Source organism: Ambystoma mexicanum, chromosome 4p (genome assembly GCF_040938575.1).
Source record: "Ambystoma mexicanum isolate Mex_15411 chromosome 4p, UKY_AmexF1_1, whole genome shotgun sequence".
NCBI lineage: Eukaryota > Metazoa > Chordata > Amphibia > Caudata > Ambystomatidae > Ambystoma > Ambystoma mexicanum.
Window position 1 is genome coordinate 159757953 of NC_090927.1, and position 25515 is coordinate 159783467.

General features: G+C 45.0%; 1 protein-coding gene across 8 annotated transcripts in view; it reads right to left on the reverse strand.

The window, feature by feature from the left end:
* OTOF (otoferlin) overlaps window positions 1–25515 on the reverse strand; it is a 1702209-nt gene that overhangs the window by 302958 nt on the left and 1373736 nt on the right. For all 8 annotated transcript variants that reach the window (XM_069605607.1, XM_069605606.1, XM_069605604.1 and 5 more), the window contains 2 exons: window positions 13490–13580; window positions 7899–8015 (listed from right to left, as the gene is read on the reverse strand). In XM_069605607.1, coding sequence (XP_069461708.1) covers window positions 7899–8015; window positions 13490–13580 — 208 coding nt within the window. The remainder of the gene's footprint in view (window positions 1–7898; window positions 8016–13489; window positions 13581–25515) is intronic.

Below are 25515 nucleotides of genomic sequence, written 5' to 3' on the forward strand. Positions count from 1 at the left end.
CATCATCAAAAATGAGAGAGGGAACCCAACAATGGCCTCTTCTACCTCTTGGCATGGACCAGGAGCCTGGCAAGCTACGCGAGGAAGGTCAGACCAGAGAAGCAGATGTAGTTGTGGAAAGGAGCACATACGCAAAGGTTCCACGAAGCAGTGGATTAACTTTGCTGAAAATGCTGGGGGGGTTGGACATGACATCTAAAGAAAAGGGGCCCCTGCAAAATGAAGGGGACAAAATGGTGTGTCACGAAAGTTGCAGGGGGGGGGGCAAATACTGTTGTCCAACCCCTAACAGTACAAAAGTACACCCATGCCACGAAGCAAGAAGCTTCCCCTGGAGGAGGAAATGCTTTCTGCGGGAACAAAGGCTGATGGAGTGCAGCAAACCCACCGTCTGGCTGCTGTCTGGCTGCTGGAGAGGCTTGCGGAAGACCGAAGAAGGCTAGGGTGGCCAACCCGGGTTTGGGTTGACGCAGAGGACGCAAAGAACCTTAAATAAAGTAAGGCCTAAGTTACCTGAATGATGGCCAGCACATAGAAGCACAGTGAATGGGGTATGGGACATTTATTGGGAGAACACTTTCAAAATCATGATAAGAAAAGATGCAAACTTTGCACTTGATCAAAGACCTTGGCAAGAGATTAAACCACAGCTGGGACCCAAAGAGAACTGTGAACTTAAGAACGCGAATGGGGTCTGGGACCCACACTGGGGAGGTGCACCGTGATAATGACAAAGAGAAAGTCAAAGCCTCCATGCACGATCGGGCCCAGAGACCTTGGCAGGATAGTAAACCAAGACTAAGAAGGGGGTACTGAGCAAGGGTCTTGGGCCCACAGCACAGCTTGGAAAAAGGCATCCAGGTTTCTCTTCTTTGTCGCAGTACCTAGGAGCCAGGTCTGCTCACAAAGGGTCTGGGTCCCTCAAGACGGCTTGGGAAAGGTTTCCAGGTCATTCTATCTTTATCATCGGGCCTGCGAGTCAGGCCAACCAAGAAGGTTGGCAAGACTTTGGGGAAACCAAATTAACCCCTGGAGTCTTGTAGCACTCTCTGGTTGCTTTTCTACCATTTTAGATAAAGCCAGAAAGACTCTGGGCAAAGCGAATTAACCCCTTGAGTAGTGTGGAACTTTTGTTTTGCTTTCTACACCTTTTGGAACTTATGTTTTGAACTGCAAAGCTGGGCTACAGGCAGACAGCCAAGAGACATTTCCCTTAGCATATTTTACTAAGTTAAGTTTGTGAAGGATAGGTTAGGATTTGGAGACAGGACGGCAAACTTTGCTTTGGGACATTCTGTCACACACCGTTTCCATTAGCTAGTTTTGTTGAGGAAGAGAAACCCCTGTTAGAGGTCAGTTAGCTTTTCCTCCAACTTCTCCCAAATTTTGTTGTTAATAAAAGTCTTTGCCAATCAACATGCCACTAGTGTGTCCTTCTCTTACTCCTACACCCTCACAGGACACTGTAGCTAGAATGGGTCACGCAGTCTTTGTGCAGTCATCTCACTTTGATTGAATCACCTCTCGGTAGATCATTAGTTCTCATTGCTTTCCATTTGTCATGAATTTTATTTCATCTTCTTTGCAGGTTCTGCACTAGTTCTCATGCTTGTGCTTCATTTTCTTTGCGCTCATCATTGCTGCTTCCTATCGAGGAAGGCGATAGTTTAGTGTTGGCTTGTCTTCTTCTCATCATGTCGTGCTGTTGAGAATGGTTCCGTGGGTCACTTTTCCTTGTGTGCTTCTTCCCCACAGTCTAGTACGCTGCCGTTCGCTGCTTGCAATATACCCTTGATGTATCAGTTCAACCTCTACACCGGTCTGTTCCCTTGTGGGCAATAAAGTGTGTCTTTTTGTGCTAACCATCATTCTTTCCTAGGTAGTTCCTCATGTCTTCAGAATTGAATTGGACTCTGTTGTCTGTCTCTAGGTTATTAGGGGTTCCTTCTCTTCAAAACACTTCTTCAAACAATTTTATTTTGGTTTTGGCCTTAATCTTCCTTTGCAACTTCCATTCTATCCTCTTTGATGAACGGGCCACCAGGAGTGATCCATGCTTCTGTTCCTCCAACATGTAGTCCATGAGGCCTATGAAGTCATCTCCTACCTGAGCATGGGGTTCGTCTTCCCATAATACATTTAGGAGTGGAGTTGGCCTGCTTGTTAGTCTCTTGTCTCCTTTGCATGCTCATTAGACACTCACCATTCTCTCCATTACTGAGTCCATCAAGGACCACCAAAAAAGCTCCTGTATCCTGTGGTTTGTTAAGGTGATACCTATGTGTCCGTCTAGACCCAGGAGTATGACTCTTTTCTAAAGGCATTGGGTGGTATCATTGTGCCATTTCTTATCACTGTACCATTGGGAATATGCATTCTGCTGACACCTTCTAGTTGTTTTGCATTTCTTGCGGAAGTGAATTCTCACAGGACCACCCATTTTCTGTGAATTCTATTGCCTTTTGTGGCAACCTATCTTCCCGCGGCTCTCAATAACATTCTTCTGAGGTTACTGCAGTGGCTCTTAGATTGTCTACGTCCAACATCATGGCTCCCACGCACTCTTCTTTCAAACATGGATCATATGTGTGCTTTTCTTTACCTCTAACCATGACAGACATTCTGCTGGGTGATTTTGCCATCCTGTCATGTGGTCTCTTTTGAAGCTGTATTCTTGCAACTTCAAAGCTAACCATACCAGTCTGGGTGTTTGATTTCCTGTGTTTCTCGATCCCAATATGTTCACTAATGGTGTATAGTCTAACCAGAGCCCCCCAGGGGCACACTAGCATCCCTCTTTGCCACAGTAGTACTGCTCGCTTTACATCAACACTTTAATGCAAATGCTACCATGTATAGTCCTTCTCTTCCAGTCTCCATCAGTGGTTCCCCTATCTCAAATGCACTGTACACCCCTACTATTGCATTTTTGTGTTTTGCACTGAAGGGCTTCAGGTTCGGTGCATTGACAATGTCACTATTTATCCCCTTGGATGATTCGCTGTGGTTTTTGGGCCCATCCTACGATTCTCCTTTTCTCAGTAACTACGACCATGGTGTAATTGTCCACCATGCCCGTTAAGGACTTTAGTTGCTCTTTGTTCGCTAGTTCAGACACGTTTTCTATGCCATTCACCAGGCTTTCTTTGGGCTCTATTCCCTTGGTCGAGACTGAGTTCCCCAAGAGGTCCAGGCTTGCTTTGTTGGATTTGCACTTGTCCCTTTTCAGATGGAACTCATTCTCTTTAGTCCTTCATTTAGAACTGCGCCGTGTTCTTCTTTGGAGGCACCATTAATCAGAATGACGTAAGGTTAGGTCTTACTTGGTGATATGTGCCAGCAATGTCCATTTGAAAACACTTCCGCTTCTCTCAGTGACAATATCATTTCTGTTGGGTAATGGGAATTTGTCACTTACCACCACTTGGATCAATGCGCAGAGGTCGGTGCAGATTCTAAATTGCAGCCACCATTGTGCTGCGTATGTTTCTATGATTCCTTCGTTCAGTAGGCTCTACATCATGTTTTTAGTTCTTCCCTCACTGTCACCGGAATCAGCCTGACTCTTTGGTTGACTGGTATCACTCCATCTTTCAATTTTATGTTGCGCTTGTATCTCTTCAATGTCCTGAACGAGGGGGGGGAAATACTTCGGCATATTTCTCTAATGCACTCACAGGTTCTCTCACCATTACTGTAATGACTTGATCTGTCGCACTAGGATCCATGTTGTTGACCAGATCAGCTTGGATTTGCCAGCTCTATTTGGGAGTCTTGTTATGCCTGTTATCATGGATTCGATATCTTTCATTTCCTTGCCCCCATATGCCCCTGTATTAATCTTGGTTCTCTTCAATATGTTCTCGCCTTTGCTCCATAGCTCTAAGTACAGCTCGTTGGCTATTATCTGCTCCTGGGTCCACCATCATTCTCATCTGCTTTGACTTCGGGAGGTCCAGAAGGCATGCAGCTTAGAGGCTGGTCTCCGGCATGAAGCGCAATGTGAAAGCTCAATTTTATACAGTTGGTTTTCTTGATTTTCCTCTCCCTCTTGACTTTCACACCCAGCATTCTCACCGGTCTTTCTTCTTCTTCTTCTCTTGAGTGGCTGCTAATGTTTGTCTCCACCTCTTCCTGCTTAACTGCACAGTTTAGCAAAGTGGCCCATTCTTTGGCTTTTGGCACACTTCTTGCTTGCCACCGGGCACTCTCTGCTGTTGCCATGTAGCTCTGGATACCCCACGTGAAACAGTCACGCCTTTGCCGTTACTCCCTTCAATATTTTCTCCTTTCACCTTGATGATCTTTGCTCCTTTATACGTTCCTTCTCTCCTCGCCGGTTTCCCTTTGACTTCCTTTACTCTCAGTGTCTCTTTGTCTTTCATGTGCTTCGGGCCCCTCAGCTTGTGCAGCGTGCTCTCTTCCATCCTGTGCAAAGGTGTTAGTATTTGCTCCTGCGTGGGATGCTTTCATTGTAACATCTCGAGCATGTTGGCCCTTCCGCTGCCTACCACTAACGAGTCCTTCAGCCTGGTGTCTAATGTCTCACCAAATCGACAGTCTTTCCCTAGTTTTCTTACTAGTGTGAGACAGCTGTCGAGTGGGGCTCGTTGCTTTTCTTGACAGATCTCTTGCCAGCCTTTTCTGCGCTCACTCCTGGAGGCTCTCCATGTCTCATCCATGACTCCTTTTCTATTGGCCGGGTCTGGAATATGCTGCAAGTCCTCCCATCTATTCCGAGCTCATTTACTAACACTGCCACTTTTCTCTTCCCACTGGACTCTTGTAGGCCTGATGCTTCCATGTATACCTTGAAACTCTGAGGCCATTGCTGCCACTGTATATTAGGGCTACTGGGGTACTGTAGGTGTTTAGGGGGTACCGTCGCTTGTCGTATCTTTTCATTACTTTGTCTCAATGTCTGTTCTTGAGTAACGTCGCTGTGTAAAACCCCTTTCTCTGTCACCAAATTGTGGGTATTATTTGTCACAGCATTCAATAAATGAGCTCTACAGTATAGAGTTTTTATTTACACGTGTTAACAGACTGAAAATTACATGAATAAAGGGAGCAGGGGACTCAGTGTCTCTCCTTTGGGTTTCCTGATGTCAGAATGGGCAAGCAGTGTGTCTTACCCCCCTTGCTTCCCCTTTCTCCCTGGGACTTCTCACGCAACACACGTGGGCACGTTCTGGGTCGGGGTCACTGCAGCATGGCCACGTGGTGGAGGTGGGGTGCAGAGATGTGGCTGAAGGATCACTGATGTGTGGCTGCATGCATGTGAAATGTGCAGTCCATTGCAGTCCTTACCTGACAGTCTACAGAGAGTAAACAACCAGTGGCAGTAAAAGGGTGCATATTAAGTTTTAGCTCCACAATAATGTAGGCTGCTAATAATTCAGTGGCAGGTACACTTTGGTCTTCCAGCAGCAAGGTCTTAATATTTATGCACTGTAATGGGGCCCTGATCCTCATTACAAGCGTGGCGGTCCGGAAATAAGGGTGCCGGTAGCCCCGTAGTGGGACCCTTTCCAGACCACCACACTAGAACTCTGAAAGTCGGGGCCGTTGCGCCCAAAAGGTCTTACCTGCAGAGCGTAACGCCATCTGCCCGCAGAGTTGTCACAGAAGCACTGGTACCGTTAGCAACAATGACGGTGCTTCTGAGTCCCCATTCGTACACCACAGGAATGGGGACTAACATTTTCCACTGCCTGATATCCCGGGCCGCCGGGACTTGTAATGTCCTGGTGGCACCGGGATCTCAGACGGCAGAAACAGTGTTAGAGTCTGGTGGCAACCAGTGGCCCTCCTACCATTTATTCAAAATCTCAATTCAGGTTTAGCTCTAGACATAATTCACTCTTGCAGGTTGGTTTTGCGTAGCATGGGCCGTGGACTGAGTGTCCTGCATCCGTGGGAGGTCTTGGATTTTCAGACTGACTGATCATGATATGCAGGCATGCACGTGCCGAGTGAGGAACATCGCTTTAGCAAAACCTCAAACTATCTCAGTGGGTTAGTGCTCCTGGACACACTATGGGCCTCATTACGACCCTGGCGGAACGGATTAAAGGGCGCCGTAAAAGGCTGCGGTGCCGTTCAACCCGTTCCGCCACATTACAAGTTCCCCTCGCGGGACACGTTAAGCACGCCTGGGAAAACCAGGCGTGCATACCGGGTCCCGCGAGGGGAAGAGGGAGCAAACAACGGGCCATCTCGTAATGGCCCGTTGTTTGCTCCCTCCTCCATTCCCATTCAGCCCTATGGGGGCTGAAATGGGAATGGGGATGAACCGTGTCCGTGTCCTCGAGTGAGGAATTACCGGGCCATCCGAACTCGGAATGGTCCGGTAAGTCCTCATTCCGAGGACACGGACACGGATGCGGTTTTGCCGGCAGACATGCCGCAAATTGCGGCATGGCTACCGGCATAACTTGTAATGAGGGCCTATAGATTTTGCTATAAGTGCTTAGCAAACATCCTTGTATTTTTGCGAAAGAGAAAGTGCAAAGCTTCTTTGCACATTATTTAATCCTTTCAAAGATTGATCAATAGGTTATACTTAACTTTTTTTTTATCATTTGCATAAACACAGTGTGTGACATAATTCTCTAAAATTGTCAAACATCATGTGTACTGTTTATACACTATAATCATCATGTGCTCTGAACACTTGTGTATGGGCGCGATATAAATAAAATATATCATATCATTATCATATCATGCTTGATATAGCTCTTACCATTAATTAATTAATGAACAGGGAACTAGGATGCAATGACTTCCTCATATTAGAGCGATATTCTTCACATCAAGGCTTCTATACTAATTTACAGGCAAAAAAGCACATTTTATGATTTTACATTGAATAGTGCATTGCAAAATCCAATGCAATGAAGTGACACTTAGCTCAGTGGCAACGCACGAAACACAGGTTCGAATCCCTGGTCTGCTCTTAGAAACCTCTTCAGTATTAAGCGTGTTATAAAAAAAACAATTATAATTATAAAGTATCTCCATTGCTATAGGATTGTTATGCGAAGGTCTTGTGAATATTCCTTGCAAACACTTGGTGGCGCTGCTGCTCCACTAAACGCTTGGAGAGCAATGCTTGACTGTCTAAAGTCTGTTACATGCTCTATACTTTAACAACATTTGAGTTACGCAACTGCTGTGTCACCATTCTTCAACACACACTTTCATTATTTTGACACAATTCATTGTGTAGAGGGTTTAGATGTGTGCATTGTTATTTGCATGTTCTGTATTGAGTGGTGCAACATTGTTAGCTTGGAGAACAGAGTGCTGCACACGACAATACAACAGTTTTCCTGGGCAACCCCTGTATGTATATCCCCCACCCTTCACTGTGCTTGGTAGTGCTGATGGGAGTTGTAGTCCAAAACATCTGGAGAGCCAAAGGTTGCAGACCCTTGCTGTATACCTTTACCAAAGCGATGGCATGCTAGGATGGACGAGGGGGAAGATGACAGATAATGTAAATGATATACAGTATGGGGAGGATAGCTCAGGGGCAACGCGCTCGCCTTGGAAGCAAGACGACACCAAGCAACACAGGTTCGATCCCCAGGAATTATGTCTGGATCGAACCTGTGTTGCTTCGTGTCGCCTTGCTTCCAAGGCAAGCACGTTGCCTCTGAGCTATCCTTCTCCGAGGGCCAACCCAGCAGGCCAGCTGTCTGGGCCGATATGAGCCCCTTAAATGACTGCATGTCAAAGCTGGAAGGTTTAACTAATGTCAATGAGCTAATGCACTTTAAAAGGCATCAATGTCCCTGAATGGGTATCCCCAGCTGCAGCTCTGATAGCTTGTCCGGCAAGTCAAGGATGGTCAGGCCTGAGCATGACCACACAGGCTCTCTGCTGCCACGCACCTCGTCTGCCAAGAAGCGAAGCTTATGCAGGAAATTCTGCACCAGCTTGAGCTTGTCCTTCACCGTGTTCTTCTTCACCTGCGACCGCATGGTCTTGGCCTGCGTCCCCATGTTCTCCTGTAGGGCACAGCAAGGGGGAAACAGAAGGGTCAGCAATGCACACCACACATATACACTGGCAAGTGACCGGCCTCGTTCAAATATCATGAGTGCGGGACCACATTTACAGAGCTACCCCAGAATGTGAATGGAGGTTTTCCCAGAGCAATGCCAAAGGTTAAGATGCTTTCTAAACCTTCCAGCCATCACCTTTTCTGTTTTGCAGCGTCGTCCTGTAGCCAAGTGTAGCACTCTACACTTGAGCTAGCACTCCAACCCCCCTCCCCCCTGGGCTGGGAGCAAGGGGTGACCCTGGAACTCATGGTAAAGTGGCCCTGGATTACAGCATGTGCGCAAAGGCGGAGAGCAAGCACAACCCCTCTAAGTTACGGGCCACTGCTCAAGAAAACATGGAACAATGGGTCCAAATAGTGCATTTTCCAATGCATTGGTTCCTGGCAATGGATCAACAAGAAATTGAACATAACAAAAAAGGCTGACATTTGTTACAAGTGAGGAGTGACATGCTGTCATCTTTATGAAACATTCTTTGCTTCGGGTGGGGGGGGGGGGGCAATGAGAGGAGATGGAAATACGCTGGTGGGGTGCCAGAGAGAGAGCATGAGAAGCAAAAAAACAGATTGAACACAGAAAAGTGTCCCGTGGAGTAGAGGCCTCGGGGACATCTCCAGAGTTCCCTGTCCGCCAGTTCACCACTGGCGGGAGGTGCTTTTTGCAGTTCCAAAGGGAGGACATTACAGGTTTTAGCATAATCGTATTGCGATTTGTACTGGACACTTTTGCTATTTCCGGGGTCCCCAGGCACTCACGTGGATTTGAAATGCAAAAAGGCTTGATTAGGGGACTAGAGGGGGAAAAACAAGGTGTTGTGCTTAAGTGTTGGTGCGTGTAGAACCAGGAGCATTGGGCGTCTGTGAGGGTGCGTTTTCTTGATGAGTCGTGATAGGTACCTCAGAGTTGCTTTGTTTCACGGTGGGAGAGCTGGGGGCTTGGGGAGGACCTGTGTGTGTATTTGCCAGCGGGTGGGTTTACACGTCTATTGGAGAGGTGTAGAGTTGTGACTGTATCAGTGTGGGTTGAGGGCTTTGTGTACCCGCTTGTGTTGGTGAGGGTAGATGAAAAATGAGACTGTTTGTTGGTTATGTTCCTTGTGCTTTGTTTGCAGCCGAGTTAGTTTGATGACCTTGGATTTCACATTGGTTTCGGTGATGGGACATTTTTCAGATGATTAAGTTTTTTAAGTTTCAGGTTTCAAGACATGTTTTAGAGAATAAATAATGGTTAATTTTAGTTTTAATGGGTTGTGCTTGAGTGGTGTCCTGGTCCAAAAGTGTTATGGATCAGGTCCATTAGAGTTTTCCGGCAGGTTTATCCCTGTCCTGTATGTTTCTTGTGTTCTCTCTGGTGGGATGTGTTTGTTAGGGGACTGTCAGGTTGTATGATGTGGTGATGCTAAACAGCTGTGCCTTTGTGGAATGTTCTCTAGGTAACTAGATTTAGTGACCTCTAGTGTTTGTGCCTTTTATTCATTCAGGGCTTTTGTTGGGCGGGTGCCAGGTCGTCTTGCGGGGAATCTTTATGGCGGCTTGCTGCCATTTTTCTTTCACTCATTGTTGCAGGTTGTTTTTTGTCCTGGATACTGTGAGCTCTACTAGTCCAACGTTTTTAGATGTCTGCTTTTTGTATTTTCTTTTTGTTGTTTCTTTTTGTTGTTTTGTTCCAAGTCTGATTGCAAGAGCGTCTTCTGGTGGTGGAAGAAGGGCTGTGCCTGTTTGTCATGGTTGCCCAACGGGGCCGGGAGGACCGCTCAGGGGCAACATGCTCGCGTTGGAAGGAAGATGACACAGAACAACAGAGGTTCGATCCCCGGGTCCGCACTTAGAAAGCTCTGGGTATTAAGCGCCTTGTAAATAACCAAATACAATGAGGCTGAGTTGCTGAAATGTGGGTTTGTGTTGTGTTGTTCCTTGTTGAAAATGTGCTCATTGTGGTGCGTTGTTTTTGAAGTGGTGAAATGTTGTGGAATGGTGGCAGTTGTGTTGCTGAAATGTGGGTTTGTGTTGTGTTGTTCCTTGTTGAAAATGTGCTCATTGTGGTGCGTTGTTTTTGAAGTGGTGAAATGTTGTGGAATGGTGGCAGTTGTGTTGCTGAAATGTGGGTTTATGTTGTGTTGTTCCTTGTTGAAAATGTGCTCATTGTGGTGCGTTGTTTTTGAAGTGGTGAAATGTTGTGGAATGGTGGCAGTTGTGTTGCTGAAATGTGGGTTTGTGTTGTGTTGTTCCTTGTTGAAAATGTGCTCATTGTGGTGCGTTGTTTTTGAAGTGGTGAAATGTTGTGGAATGGTGGCAGTTGTGTTGCCAATCCTGGGTTGCGAGTATGTCTCTATACCAGTTTATTCTAAATGTTAAGTGGTCTTCTGTTGCCCAGATTTCGTTCGGGATGTAGTTCCACAGTTTTGCTACTGTGGTGAAGAAAGCTGTACATCCGTATTTGCTTTTCTTACAGTCCCTGGCTTCGATGTGCATGTCATTTCATTGCCAGGTGTAAGGGTCCTGAGTGGGTTGGTTGAGGGGGATTTTTGCTCAAATGGAATTCTGCTCAATGCCCATGTGGTGCACTGTGTGTTCTGTAGAGTGCTTTAAAGTCAATGGGTCTCATTATGAGTCCGGCGGTAGCCGTGCCAGAAAAAACGGCAGGCTGCCGGCGGACCCGTAATACCATTCCGCCTCCGTGATTGCCGGAATAACCGGGGCATTACAACCCCAGTGACCCGGTAATTCCAGAGGCGGAATTCCGTAAATCCCCATTCCCATGGAGTTCCATAGGACTCCATGGGGATGGGGACAATAGATACACTGGTTCCGTCTATGACGGAGCCAATGTTTCCATTTCCGCCTGCAGGCGGGTGGTGTTACTCCCGCCAGGTCAGACCTGGCGGGAGTAACACCATATCAGTCTCTCTCCTCAGCTTGAAAAAGGCTCTCTTATAATTGGTCTGAAATGATTGAGTTCTCTTGGTGCTGTCTGGTTTTCTGTATCGGGCAGGCTGTTTATTGTATGTGAGGCGGGTGTATTAAGGGCTTCGTGAAAGCTGCTGATAGTGTTTCTGAAATGGCCTAAGATGCCATTGTAGAGTTTCCAGGAAGGGATGGGGTGCTTTTGCAGAGTTACTGGGAACTGATTGGGTGCCATTGCAGACTTTCTGGGAAGGGATGGGGTGCCATTGCAGAGTTTCTGGGGAGGGATGGGGAGCTATTGCAGGGAAGGGATGGGGTGCCCTTGAAGAGTTTCTAGGAAGGGATGGGATGCCATTGAAGAGTTTCTGGGAATGGATGTGGTGCCATTGCAGAGTTTCTGGGAAGGGGTGGGTGCTATTGCAGAGTTTCTGAGAAGGGATGGGGTGCCATTGCAAAGTTTCTGGGAAGGGAAGGGGTGCCATTGAAGAGTTTCTGGGAATGGAAGGGGTGCCATTGCAGAATTTCTGGGAAGGGATGGGGTGCCATTGCAGAGATTCTGGGAAGGGATGGGGTGCCATTGCAGAGATTCTGGGAAGGGTTGGGGTGCCATTGCAGAGTTTCTTGGAAGGGGTGGGGTGCCATTGCAGAGTTTCTGGGAAGGGATGGGGTGCCATTGCAGAGATTCTGGGATGGGGTGGGGTGCCATTGCAGAGTTTCTTGGAAGGGGTGGGGTGCCATTGCAGAGTTTCTGGGAAGGGAAGGGGTGCCATTGAAGGGTTTCTGGGAATGGAAGGGGTGCCATTGCAGAATTTCTGGGAAGGGGTGGAGTGCCATTGCAGAGTTTCTTGGAAGGGGTGGGGTGCCATTGCAGAGTTTCTGGGAAGGGAAGGGGTGCCATTGAAGAGTTTCTGGGAATGGAAGGGGTGCCATTGCAGAATTTCTGGGAAGGGGTGGGGTGCCATTGCAGAGTTTCTTGGAAGGGGTGGGGTGCCATTGCAGAGTTTCTGGGAAGGGATGGGGTGCCATTGCAGAGTTTCTGGGAAGGGATGGGGTGCTATTTTATTTCTTTGAAGATTTTGAAATATTTTCTTCTGTGGACTTGCTGCTGTCATGAATCTTTCTGCATACTGGAATTTCTTGATTTTGAAAATGGCTGCTTGCATCGGTCGATTTGCTGTTAGCCTTTGACTTTGTCGGGTTGGTTGTAGTGTTTTCTCCATGCTTTCTTTAATTTTTGATTTGTTTTCTTGAGCAATCGCAGCTCCGGAGTAAACCATCTGGCTGCTACTTTTTATGGTGTGATGATCGTTTTCAGGGGCATCAGCGTACCCAGGGCTCGTGTGATCCATTTATGGAGTTCATAGGTGATCAGTTGGAGGACACTGGGATTGGTGTTCTCCAATAACTACTGATTAAGTTTGTTCCAGTTTCTTTTGGCTTTATGTTTTTACCAGTGGGCAGTGTGCGTGTTGGGGTGTTGATAGTAAAAGACATCATGTAGTGGTCAATCTCGATGACCGATATGGGGGATGGCAGTGGTTAGTACTTCATTCCAGAAGATTGCATCTAGAGCATGTCAGGTCAGATAAGTGCCTCTGTCGACCATTTGTTTGAGATGAAGTCTTGCCAGGAAAGCACTGAGGAAGTGGCCGATGTTTCTTTTTTTTCTCAGACTAAATATTAAAGTCATGGGGTTTGATGATATTGTCTTGTTCCACTACTTTTCTGGCTACTGCTTCTGCAAGTTTCTTTGAACAGCCGGGATTGTAGGTTGGTGGTCTGTATCTCAGAAGGAAAAATACATTTATTTGGCGGCTGAGTTTGAAGTTCACGAGAAGGGTTTGTTGGTTGATGGAATAATGAGAGAATTAGGTGATATCTGTAGGCTATGGCATGCCCCCCCCCATCTACCTTATTTTCCATTTACTTGTATGATTTTAAAGTTGTCTGGGAAAGTTGTGTGGGTCACTGCTTTGTATGAGCCTGATAGCCCGGTGCCTGGGGAGTGAAGTGTCCCCCCCTTACAGTAAAGTCTAGCTTTGGGAAGACAATAAGAGGGGGATCACTGCATCGAATGGAATAGGAAATTTACTTCAATATTTTGGAGGCGAGTTAGGAGGGAGCCAGATCCAAAGAGCATGTATGAGTGAGGAGGATGATCTTAAATGCTTTTGTGTTTTAGAATAGGGGGATTGCTGAATTCTGGGCTCTTTGTATCTTAGTGGTGAGATGGCTGAAGAGCCCGGGATAAAAAGTGTTGGCATAATCCAGTCGTGAGTTAGGTCCCAGGGTTAGTGAGGGTTGTAGAAATTCCAAAGGAAGAGGAAGTGTGTGCCTGGGGTGCATGTACGTGTGTGAGAAACTGAGTGGTTGGCTATGGTATGTAGGAGCACTCCTGCAGGAGACCTCAGACTGCCATGACCTTGGAGAATCGAAGTCTCCAAATCTGGAAGTGGAGAGGCGGTTCTGAGGCAGGTCTAACAAGGGACAGTCTGAGAGCAAGGCTACCCGTACCAGTTCTCGCACGCAGGATTTAAGTCTCTCTCGGTCCAGTTTCGTCCTTCCATTCTGGTTCTGATCCTTGTTGGCAAGAGTCGTAAAGCGTCTGGAAGAAAGAATGAACATTTCATATTGTTTTGTGTGCACTGGACCCTTTGCACTAAGTAACAAATCACTGCCCCAATTATCATTGGTTACCAGTTACATCCGTTATTCTGAGGGTAATGGGTATATGTGAAACAAGCATTGGCAAAGCCAACAGTTTGGGCTTTTGTTTAGGCAAGTAATAGGCCTTTGCTAGGTTCTTGTGGTCCTACCTGGCCATAACATCACAACAGCTGGAAAAGGGAGTGATTACATTGGCATATTATCGCAACATGTCTGTGTGTGTGAAGGAAGTATAGTGAAGGGGTGATGAGTTGAGGAGAAGAGGAGCATGGGGGCCACATTAAAAGAAAAGAAGATGAAATACCAAAAATGGGTCAAACCAAATTACCATAAATAACATTGTTTAGAAACCCCATATAGCCCAGTTTAATATGGAGACCACAACCATTTTGTTGGAATTTTGATATTTTTTAGGCTAGTAATGTATGCAGCCAGTAGTTCAGTATCAGTGCACGAGCATGCTGCCTGTCTGATCCTAATAGTCAAGGATGGTCATTGTCCTCATATGTGGTAAAAGGGGGGGCCTCTGCGGTGACCCAACCATAGCATGACGCTGAGTAGAGGATAGCGGACACTCACCTGAGTAACAGGAGAGAACTTTGGAATAACTTTGGCAATAGGAAGGGAGCCCAGATGCCCACCACCAGTAATACTGGAGATGCTACCAGTACTCCTGCTACTACTGCTACTACTACTACTATGACAAGCAGTAGTATTATTGGTACTCATAGTACCCCTAGTACTGACAGTATGACTTGTAATACTTGTTTCACAACTGCTAGTGCTACCACTAAGACTTTGAATAACTGTGACAGTAGCAGCAGTGGCTGCAGTATTATTACGAGTAGTATTATACTGGTATCAGTAGTGGAAGCATACATACTAATATTACTAATGATACTGACATTATTACTACTACTAATGTCACTACTACTACTAATATGAATAGCAGAAGGAGTAGTATTGTTACTTATAGTAATACTAATTGTAGTGTCACCTGTACTTCTAGTTTTACTTCTACCAGTGTTAGTACCATGACTATGAATAGTAATCACAGATGTGGTAGCAGTATTAATACTCGTAGTGCTGATATTACTACTAGTACCAGTAGGGATATCAGCAGTACTAATTGTATGAATGCAACTGTGGGTAGAAGTAGTAGTAGCACTATTACCACTCTTAGTAATTGTAGTGGTAGCTGTAGTACAGATTCTATTGGGAGTGAGATTACTGATAGTACTATTGATACTGTTGATACTACCAAAACAACTCTATTACTATTTGCAGTACTCATACTACTATTACTACTACTACATTATCTACTACTACAGCATCATCTACTACTAATACTACTGCACAAATGCTAGTATTACGGCTACTGCCCGGGCAGAACTATTTGGCCTGTAAACAAAAATAAAATGCAAGCTTTCGTCTTTACTGATATAATTCATCTGAAGACTGGACTTCCTCTCCTCCTCTGATGTCACTTCCTGTGTCAGGTATTGCAAGTAGTTCACAAATGGTAGGCAACCTGATTAAAAAAATTCTCACAAGAAAATGTTAAAAATGAGATAGATGAAATGCATTTGGGTTCAGAAATCCCCAGACGGGAAAACATTAATAAGAAGACGCAACATATACACTTGACGTATTTTTGAGTTTAATTAAGCTTCCACAAAGTAAATGCGTAGTTCAGTTATGGTTTAGTCCTTGTTGAGGCTTGAACCCTGAAGCAATCAGCTAGCCAAATGCCCCCTTAGAATGGCAACGGTGGCCCACATGTTTTGCACCATCTAGCTGTACCTTTTCCAGTGAAGAGCTGTCCTGCCAAATTGACATTACAAGGTTTACCAGAATGTCCAGAATGAAATGTGCCTATTGTGTGTCCCTTTTGCAGCAACATCTGAGCCATGGAACTGTTCTGTCTGCTGCAAGCCCAAGGCCGTCGCCAAGAAGCAGTGTCCTACAGCTCTGTGGTGCTCCAGGCCATATGGTTAAGCGGTGTGAGAAGATTTGTCAGACCCAGCAGTGAGAGCTGCGTTAGAGGGTTAGGAGTATTGTCCTGTACTATTACTCACAGTGAGTCCTCTTAAATGTTTGTTTTTTCCCCTCAAGGTTCACTGACCTTTTTTTACCCAATGGCTCACATCCAGGGTCCCTGGGAGCCCCTAAGACTTCTAGATACGGGTGTTCCCAGGACACCATTCAGCCTTCGCTCCTGAGCTGGCTGCACTTGCTTTGCTGCTTGTAGAACAAACTGACTGGTTGTGGCCCCTTTGCGTTTTTAAAAAGGTTGTGCTCTGCTGCAGCCATCTTGTATAAGAAGATCTAAGGCTTGTACCCCTGCAGCCCCCCCATTACAATGGCCACCTGGATCTAGATGCCGAATAAGACTCAATTAAAAGGCTTTGTTTACCAGGGAACCAAGTGTGTGCCATATATAATCATGGCTTTTCTAAGACTCCAGGCTGGGAGCTCAGGAAAGCCATGGCTGATATAGCCAGATTACTGAATAGGTGTCTGGGATTCAAACTGAACCCTCAACCTGAGAATTTGCTCAGAAGGTAGCCTAGCAAGATGTGAATGAAGACAACCATCCTTGATTGGTTGTCCACCAAATGTTTGAATGGTGCAGTGTCTGATTGGAAGCTGGATGCACATTCAACTCACATGATCTCTATAAGTATAAGGGCATCTGCACAATATATTTGTCAGATACTGGCAGGTGTACCAAATGTGATGAATCAAGAGAATTTGTCCCTTCTCCCCAAGGGGGAGCCTCCCCCTTTGAGGCTAGAGGGGTGAGCCTGCTCCGCAAGACCCTCCCTAAGGATCTGGGCAAGTAGGACCTCACCGGGAAAGACTCCTCCTTAGGGGACACGGACTCCCATACTTCTAAGGAACTCCCTAACCCATCTTCCATAATGGCATACATGGGACTGTTGAGATGCTTAACATCAATAAAAACCAAAACTGGGCTGAAGACAATTTTAACATGCACCATGAGTATCAGAGAAAAGACGCTGTCTCTTTAAGGACAAACTTTGACTTCACTCTGATGAGGATGTTTAAGGAGGAGGACATGCTGAGATTAGAGAGAGAGAGAGAGAATAATAAGGCAGCAGGGAGGCCCCCTGGTAGCGTAACGCAAGTGGGAGGCGAAGTGCATGAGAACCGCAGAGCCTGTGAAATGACTCTGAACTACAGTACTAGATGCAGATGCAGGGGAGACAGCGTACTGAATTGGCGAGAAACCGAGGGGCACGGAAACCGAAACCAGTTGGTAGCAGAGCCAGGAGCCGTTTGTGGTGGGCAGCGAGCCCAACCAACTATGCTGGCACCAACCCACAGAGGTATCCACAATGGCACCGGTTGCCAGGAGGGACACCGGACTGTATCACAAAGTGAGAAACTGGTGAGGAGATGCCAACGGAGAAGACAACTGAGAAGGAGAAGCCAAACAGCAAAGAAGGCCCCCAAGACCTTTCCCCATGAAGAGAGAGGTAACACGGAGAAGGGGAGGATCGGAAGGCCAAAAGAGAAACTTTATACCAGTGGAGAATATTAATAAGTGGATAACTGTCAATCTGCATTTTTCTTTAGTTAGCATGGGCTAATCCATTAACCCACTGATACATGCATTCATTTAGTATAAGCTAAGTTTAACATTATAGTTTGTTCTGAGCTATCATGGATACATATTTGCTGAGAGCCATGCAACAAGATATATTTAGCTTGTTATTTTGTAAAGCGCACATACTTGTTTCTAAGCGCTAAGATGTAATCAGTTTTTGTCCATTGTGAATCAGGCTTTTGCTGAGCGTGAAAGGAACATGTTTTCATGCAGCTGAACACAGTGTAGATGTTTTCATAATAATTTTTCCCTGGGCAGACTGTCAGATATAGTCTTGACTGACATGTTTTTGTTCTGCAGAGCCCTTCTGTCTCGAGCGAGAGAGAAAGAATGTTAGCACGATAAGCTTTCCTGTTCTTAGAAATCATGTTCCAGTACACGGCTAGGTTGAAATGTGTACGTACATAGGCTGATTGCCATAGACGGCCTTCTACGCATGTAAAATCCAAATGCATCATAGCCACACTGCTATTCTGTAGGACAGTGGATTTCTGTTCTGCTCAGTAGAGGAGCAGGAGAGAGTGAGAGTCAGGAGGCGTAGCAAGCTACAGCAGAGTGCAGGGGGAGAGTGCTGGAGGGAAGGGACTGGTGAGCTTTTGCTAGAGTACCCATTACCGGGTGCTTTCATTATTAGATCGGCTCTCATTGCTATATTACAGCTGACTTTAGTTTCCATGCATAATAAAAAAATGCATTCTTTTGAAAATATCAATTTTTGTGCCTGTGTCATCTTCTTTTTGTTTCAGTAGATTCTGTTTTAGATTCACACTACCCTGGAAAGAGGGGAGATGGTCCCAAACCTCAAGAGGGATTAATTGAAGAAAAGTAGAAACAAAAGATTCTAAAATGCGAACCAGAGAAGTGGATAAACAAATAGATGACCAAGAGAATTCTGAGCTAAGAAGGGGAGATAATAATAATCCTGAAGGGAAATCCTTTCGAGAGAAGATATCACACAAGGTTGTACATTACAAAACTAGGTGGATGTAAGGTTCAAACGAACTTCACAAAAGAGCCCCTGTAAAATAATCCCACAAGAAAAGGGACGAGCCAAAGACCTTATCCAAGATTTGCAAGCTCTGGTGCAGAAGGCGGTTGAAGACTATTTCCAAATAGGATCTGAAAATAACTGTAAAGCAAAGCAGAACCCAGCTTCACCAGGAGAAGGGAGTCATTCTCCTGGCCTTAGTTTGTTTTGGATAGTTGTAGGATCAGATAAGGTTAGTTTTCTGGACAGCATACTTTCTTTTGATTTGTACATTTCCGGATGACTGACACACACCTTAGTTAATGTATAGGTAGGGAACACCCCATAGTTATAGGGAGAGATAGTCCTTCTGATTATTGAATTAACCATTGTTCAAATGGAGTGTCTGCGTACTTATTCTGACCCTCCAAAAAAAGCAGCCAGAAGAAATACATACTAAAGAAGAGGATGCTCTTATCCTGAACACTACAGTCGGACAGCAAACCACTACTGGAACCTGTATTCCAGATCTCACTGTAGGACCAGCTGGAACCACATTGGTGTACCCTTTCCTTCACTTGAAGAGCACAGTCAGGTTATCTATGTGAGGACTTTGGCGTCTCATCTGAACGGGACTCGTCAGCCATCCTAACAGGCTTACATTGTGTCTGGAACCCTGACCCTACTGCAAAGGCCCGGTAGTAGAAAGTCAGTGACTTGCTGCTGCCTAAGACCCATCTTTCCTTCCTGTGACCACTCGCTGCCAGAGGCTGCAATCTCGCTATGGGAGTAGCAGCACCATTTCCCAGCATTAAGTTCTTCTTTGTTCAGTCCAGCATTGTCATCGAGGGTCCTTGCACCATCCTTCTGGGTAAGGGAAGTTAGGAGAGGGAAAAGTAATCTGCGAATCACAAGTGTTGATAACTGCAGATCGGAAGAATCAGTTGTCTGTGTTCCTGTATGCTTCAAGGAAGTTCTGGTGAGGTCACTTGTGTACTCCAGAAGTGAAACCTGGGTATAAGAATTCTGTTTAGTTCAGTAACAAAAAGGTCTTCCCTGAGTGTGGGGATGAATAGGGGTTGCTGATGGATGAGTGTGAAGGTTTGCTGAAGTGGTGTAGGTTTTGCATGGTCTTCGGTGCGATGCAATGGGGAGTACTGACACGCGTTACACTGCAGTGTATGGGGGGAAGCCAGTGAGTGCAATGCAAGGTAGTACTTAGAATAGTAAGTATGTTCGTGATGGTGCGATAGTAGTAAAAGGTGGGTTGATAGTAGTAGAAGGTGGGTTTTGCACTCATAAAACTTGCAAGACTGTTGGTTCCTGGAAATCAAAATGTCACCAAAATATAACCTCTCCTCTCTTGCGGAAATTCATTGAAATCCGCTCTTTTGAACTTTTCTCCAGCCCCAATTAAGATCAAAAAAGGGCGAGTTAGTGGGGAGTTTAGTGTATGAAACCGTACGGGCACCAGAAAAGGCTCCCAAAACTGTTTCTTATCCCTTGGAAGGGAGGTGGAGTATAGACAAACTCAGAGAGGGTCCTTATTGGGAAGGACCAAGCATCCAATACTTTAATATCAGTGAATCCTTTTCCTAGCAAAGAACTCGAGTTTAGGAATGATAAGAAAACCACTCTATATTTGGAGGCTAATGAAATATGCGAACAATCAGCTTGGGTATCCCGCCCAACTCTCCAAAACACCATAGTCTTAAAAAAAGCTCTTGCTGGGAACAATGGTATTCTTCATGATTTTCCACCCTGTCAGAAAAAGACCCATACCTTAGAAATAGAAACTTGTGAAAATGACCTATTAAAGTCAACCAGTCCCCCTAATTACCCACAGACGCCCTTTTCTAGACTCTCATTAGGCCTCATTATAACCTTTCCGGACCGGCAAATTACAAGTCTGCCGTGCGAGTACACTCCCGCTCCCGGCAGGTCTGACTTGCTGGGCGGAACGGCACCCGCCCAAGAAGTTTCACGGAAGCACCAGCACCGTTATTACTGGACTCTATGGGAATGGAGAACAACATTTTACCGGCGCCTGACTTCCCGGCAGTCAGGGTTGGAATCCTGCAGTGTTACTGGCAAGTCATGCACCAGTAAATATTTACGGGTCCGACGGCAACTGACCAGTATCACCGGCACAGTTGCCGCCAGACCAGTAATGATGCGTCTACCCCAATTTGATCCTTCCTGGGTAGAATGTGTGTTTTCCCCAGAGTATAGACCTTTTTACCAGGCAGTGGAAAAACATCTGCCCTAGAGACATCCTTCTGCGCTCTAGCACCTTAAAGCATCTTTTGTGCTAGATGGAATTACAAATAACTGGACTGACTCAAATATGGCAAAGTACTACTTTATTCTTCATTTAATAAAGCAAGGTACACCAGCAGAAATCAGCTGATGTATGCACACACAAACTTGATTACAAAGAGGTCTTATTCCCCAATATACGTCATCAATGATGTCATCTTAAGTGGCAAACTGCAAAACCTACTGGTGGGAGGGATTGGTTAGGGGAACATGTCTACTTATAGAAAGTATACGGGTTGGTAATTCATTGGCGGTCTCTTATCTGTAAGACACACCTCGAACTACCTCTAAATAAACAGATTGGTCTATGCAACTTTGAATAGCAGGTTACCCCATAGACCCACTGATTGTTTGGCATTCCCACCCAACCTTAGATCTTCGGCTTGGCTAAGAGTACGTAAGGAAACCGAAAGCCAGGTGCTTGAGTCACTTCAGATTGCTCCCCACTTGCACAATTAGTCAATGATCTCTCATCAGCTTGACCATAAGCCAAAGTTTCCCATCTTTAGTTGACCTTTCCATTGCTCTCTGTTCTGAGACATTCAAGGGAGTATGAGCAGATTCCTTATCTTCAATCACAGCTTAATGAATAGCCCTTGTTTTGAACTTCTGCGTCACGTGTGAGGAGACCGCAAATTTGTTCATTTCGACCTCCTATCTACTGCTATTTGATTCAATTATGCTGGGTGTTATTGCTCCTTGGGCCTCTACAGACTTGCGCAGTCCATCTTAAATCAGCCTTTTTCATTGTTAATTGTCCAATACTTGTCTCTTGCACATGTTTTCATCTTTGTTAATCGAAGAGAAATATGTCTCACACTCATGGCTTTATCTGTCTGCCTCCCTTTGTGAATTGCAGTTATTTCTTGAAATAGCATCCTTGATCCCAAGCCAACTTAAATTCCTCTCCGTTTGCACACAAAGCTGATTTCCAGCATCTCCTGACTGTGCACCTCTGGTCTGTTTCTGAGGTAGTTAGAATAAATCTTTTGCACAAGCCGGTGTCCATTTTCCAATTATTGCGGTCCTAGCTGTATAGGTTGATGTATATACCTTAACTTCCACCCCCTCACCACTATCATACTAGAACAGCACGAAAAGAGCTGCATGTAGGACCCCTTGTGTTGTTCCTATATCGTATCGAGCGTATGAGAGATGTTATGCACTCAGACAACTATACCGAATGTACCCACACGTTGAGAGAGTGTATGGATGTATGTCTGCATGCACCAATGGATATTATGGAACGCTCAGTGGCATTTGAAAAGGGAAGAGTAATGTCATGAAGAAGATATACGAGAATATGTTGAAACAATATGAAAATACTTAAGAATGACAATGGAATTGTAGCGAAACGAGAAACATGTACAAAATGATAATGAAATCATGTATGCAAAAAGAAGATGAAGTAACTTGTGGATCAATAGGTGTAAATACGCAGCAACGCAAGGTCAATGAGATGAATAGTGGCTTTCTATAGTGGAATATATAATGTGGCAAGGACGGCCATGACTGGAAAATGGACACCGGCTCGTCCAAATATCCATTCTAAATACCTCAGAAACAAACCAGAGAGAAGAGTCAGGAGATGCTGGAAAATGGCTTTGTGTGCAATCGAAGAGGAGTCTTTGTTGGCCTAGGATCCAGGATGCTATTTCAAGAAATAACTGCAGGGTACAAAGGGAGGCAGACCGGTAACGTCATGAGCGTGAGACACATTTCTTTTGGATTAACGAAGAAGAAAACATACGTGAACGCCTAGTATTGGACAATTAACAGTGAATAAGGCTCATACACGATGGAGTGAGCAAGTCTCTAGAGGCCAAGGAGGCAATAGCACCTAGCTAAATTGAATCAAATAGCAGTAAATAGGAGGTTGAAATTGACAAATGTGTGGTCTCTTCACACGTGATGCAGAAGATGAAAACAAGGGCTATTCATTCGGCTGTGGGTGAAGATAAATTATGTGCTTATACTCCCTCTTATGCTCTAGAACAGAGAGCAACAGTAAGGTCAACTACAGACGCAAAACCTTGGGTTATGGTCAACTGATGAGAGATGATGGCCTAATTGGGAAAGTGGGGAGTAATCTGATGTGACTCAAGCACCTGAGTTTCAAATTCCTTACGTGCTGCTAGCGAGCTGAAAAGTCCCAGGTTGGGTGAGATGCCAACCAATCATTGGGTCTATGGGGCAACCTGCTATACAATGTTGCATTGACCAATCCACTGCCATTTTGTTCGCTATGTTCAGTATTATGCGTATTTAGAGGTAGTTCGAGGTGTGTCTAACAGATAAGAGACCGCCAGTGAAGTACTAACCTGTATACCTTCTATATGTAGAGATGTTCCCCTAACCAATCCCTCCCGCCAATAGGTTTTATGGTTTGCCATGTAGGATGATGTCATAGATGACAAATTGGCGTACAGGACCTCTGTGTAATCAAGTTTGTGTGTGTGTGTGTGTGTGTATGCAAACTTCTGCCGATGTTTGCCAGTGTACTCTGCTTTATTGAAATAAGAATAAAGTAGTACTTTGCCAAATTCTTTGATTCTGTCCGTTTATTTGGTCTGAGATCTTTTATTGGTAATTCCATCTAGTACAAGAGATGCTTCAAGTTGCTAGAGCACAATTTGGTAGCAGTGAGGATGGTTCAAGGTCTAATCGACCTAGGCCCAGATCCAGGACCCCGGACTGTCAGTTGCTCCTGCCATTAGCCAGAATACAGCGAAGCTTCCTGTGGAGATCGGCGCGCAAAAATCATGTGAAAGAAGATACGGTTGGCAGGTCCCCCGTTGACGAAATTCCTGTCTGGTCCCCACAGGTGCCTGTGGACGGAAGGCGAACTGGTCGATTGAGGGAGAACCGATGCTGAGGGGCCCGAGCTGAGAGACAGATGTAAGTAAAACATCGAAGGTGGCAAAAATTGGGCAAGGCACAGTGTTGTGTATATATATATACACACATATATATATATAAGTAACAGGATTTTTGGGGATTATAAAGAAGAGAAGTAGATACCTCGATTCGCGGTTGCAAGGGGATGGAAGGATACACAGTAAAAAGACTCCATATAGGGGTATTAAGGATACCTGATGTAAAGCCACAAGAAGAGTGCGTATCAGACTCCAAAATTGAGTAAATGTGAGATGAGATCCGTTTACTAAAGATAGTAAAAGAGGACGTACGCAGGGGAAATGATTGAAGTGACATGTGTGGGATTTTAAATATGTCAGTGTGAAGCCTTTATTGTGTTTAAACTAATAGAAATAGTAAAAAATTAAGGTGATTTTTTAGATTTGTTGATTAAAAGATTGACGTCAATCGGAAGCATAAAAATGAAAGGAAACTAATGAATAAATGAAGAAGAGGTTCTTAAAATATCAATAAAGCAATAACGATACACAAAAAATTGATAGTGTAAACGAAAGAACAATAAGAATATCGTTGTATAGAATTTTAAAAACTGATAAAATATTTAGATTCTCTGATAATAACCGGCAATTGATGGTGCCTGTTCAAATTGATCAGTGCGGTATATTTGACAAAATAAAGAAACAAATCAAAGGCCGGTAAATATAGACAGTCTAAATTGACTTGTTGCCATGGGAGACACTCCACTTCTAAACCTTTGCAGGACATTGCCGAGATACACAGCAAAGATAAGGAAGTAATCAAGGAGTTCCAAGAATAACAACATGGGCTGATGAATGGCACACAGAAGGTATAGAAAAAAGACTTGGGGATTTATATAGCCAAATAAGGGATAAAGAAAGATGTAAAACCTCAAAGAACGCAAAAAAGTCTCTTTCATGGGAAAGGGGAGGAAGATCAGATGATGCCATAACAGACAAACATAGAACGCTGTCTTTAAGTAGACTAGATCTTGATGATGCAGAAAAGGATAATAGTAATTCAAGCTGGGGCATAATGATGTCAGACAAAGAACGGGAAGAAAACGAGAGAGAGAGAAGAGAGGGCGCATGCCGATTTTCAAATGAATCAAATATAGAGAAGGGGGTAAAATGGTCAGATTAACAGGACCCCAAAGAGAGAGCACCAGCATCGACACCGTATACTGAGCGACCACAAGAATGATTACACAGTACAGGGGATGTAACCCCACCTTACGTGAATAGGTTAAGGGCACTAACAGGATGAAGACAAACGGGCGAGACCATCCCTGCCTGGAAAAGAGGGAGCGTAGGCACGTATGATTATGGACCGGGATTTTCACAATTCCTATTATTAGAGAAAAGGGGGGGGCACCACGATATATACCATGGCGACAAACGGATAGAATTTAAGGTGTACATTACTGAGTTTAACTTCTGGGGTCGTAAAATAGATTTTTTAGTTAGAGAAAATGAAATCAGGAATGACGTTAGTCATAGGGGACATAAAAGGCCTGCTGGCAGCTATCACAGGAGAGAGAGCTGATGGCATTTGGAAGCGTACAGGATACGCAGGTGTGACTGCACAAAATGCGACACATGATGGAGCACCATTTAATCATTGCAGAGCAGATGTATGACGGGCACTCAGGGTGCAATGTCCTGATACATCAGACATGGGCGCAATTATGACTAGGAAGATGGGGGAGGATGAAGAACTCAATCAATCACATTGTTTCTTCTAAAGCACACTATTGCCGGAGGCATCATGGCTCTGGCAGGAAATACCGAGGTGAGAAAAGGACTGGGAAAGGAGCCACCTATGTGAAAAGGAAGGTCTTAAGTTCTTTCCAAACTGACACAAAATCTATATTAGTTCTTAGTTGCAGAGGCAAAGAGTTCCACAGCCTGGGCTCGGCCACAGAGAAGGCTCTTCCACCAAGCCGTTCCCTTCTGTATCTAGGCACACATAAAAGTGCAGTGTTTGTAGATCTCAGAGTTTGGCGTGGGTTGTAGCTATGGAGCTGCTCTTGAATGGCTAAACATGATTTGCCATTTC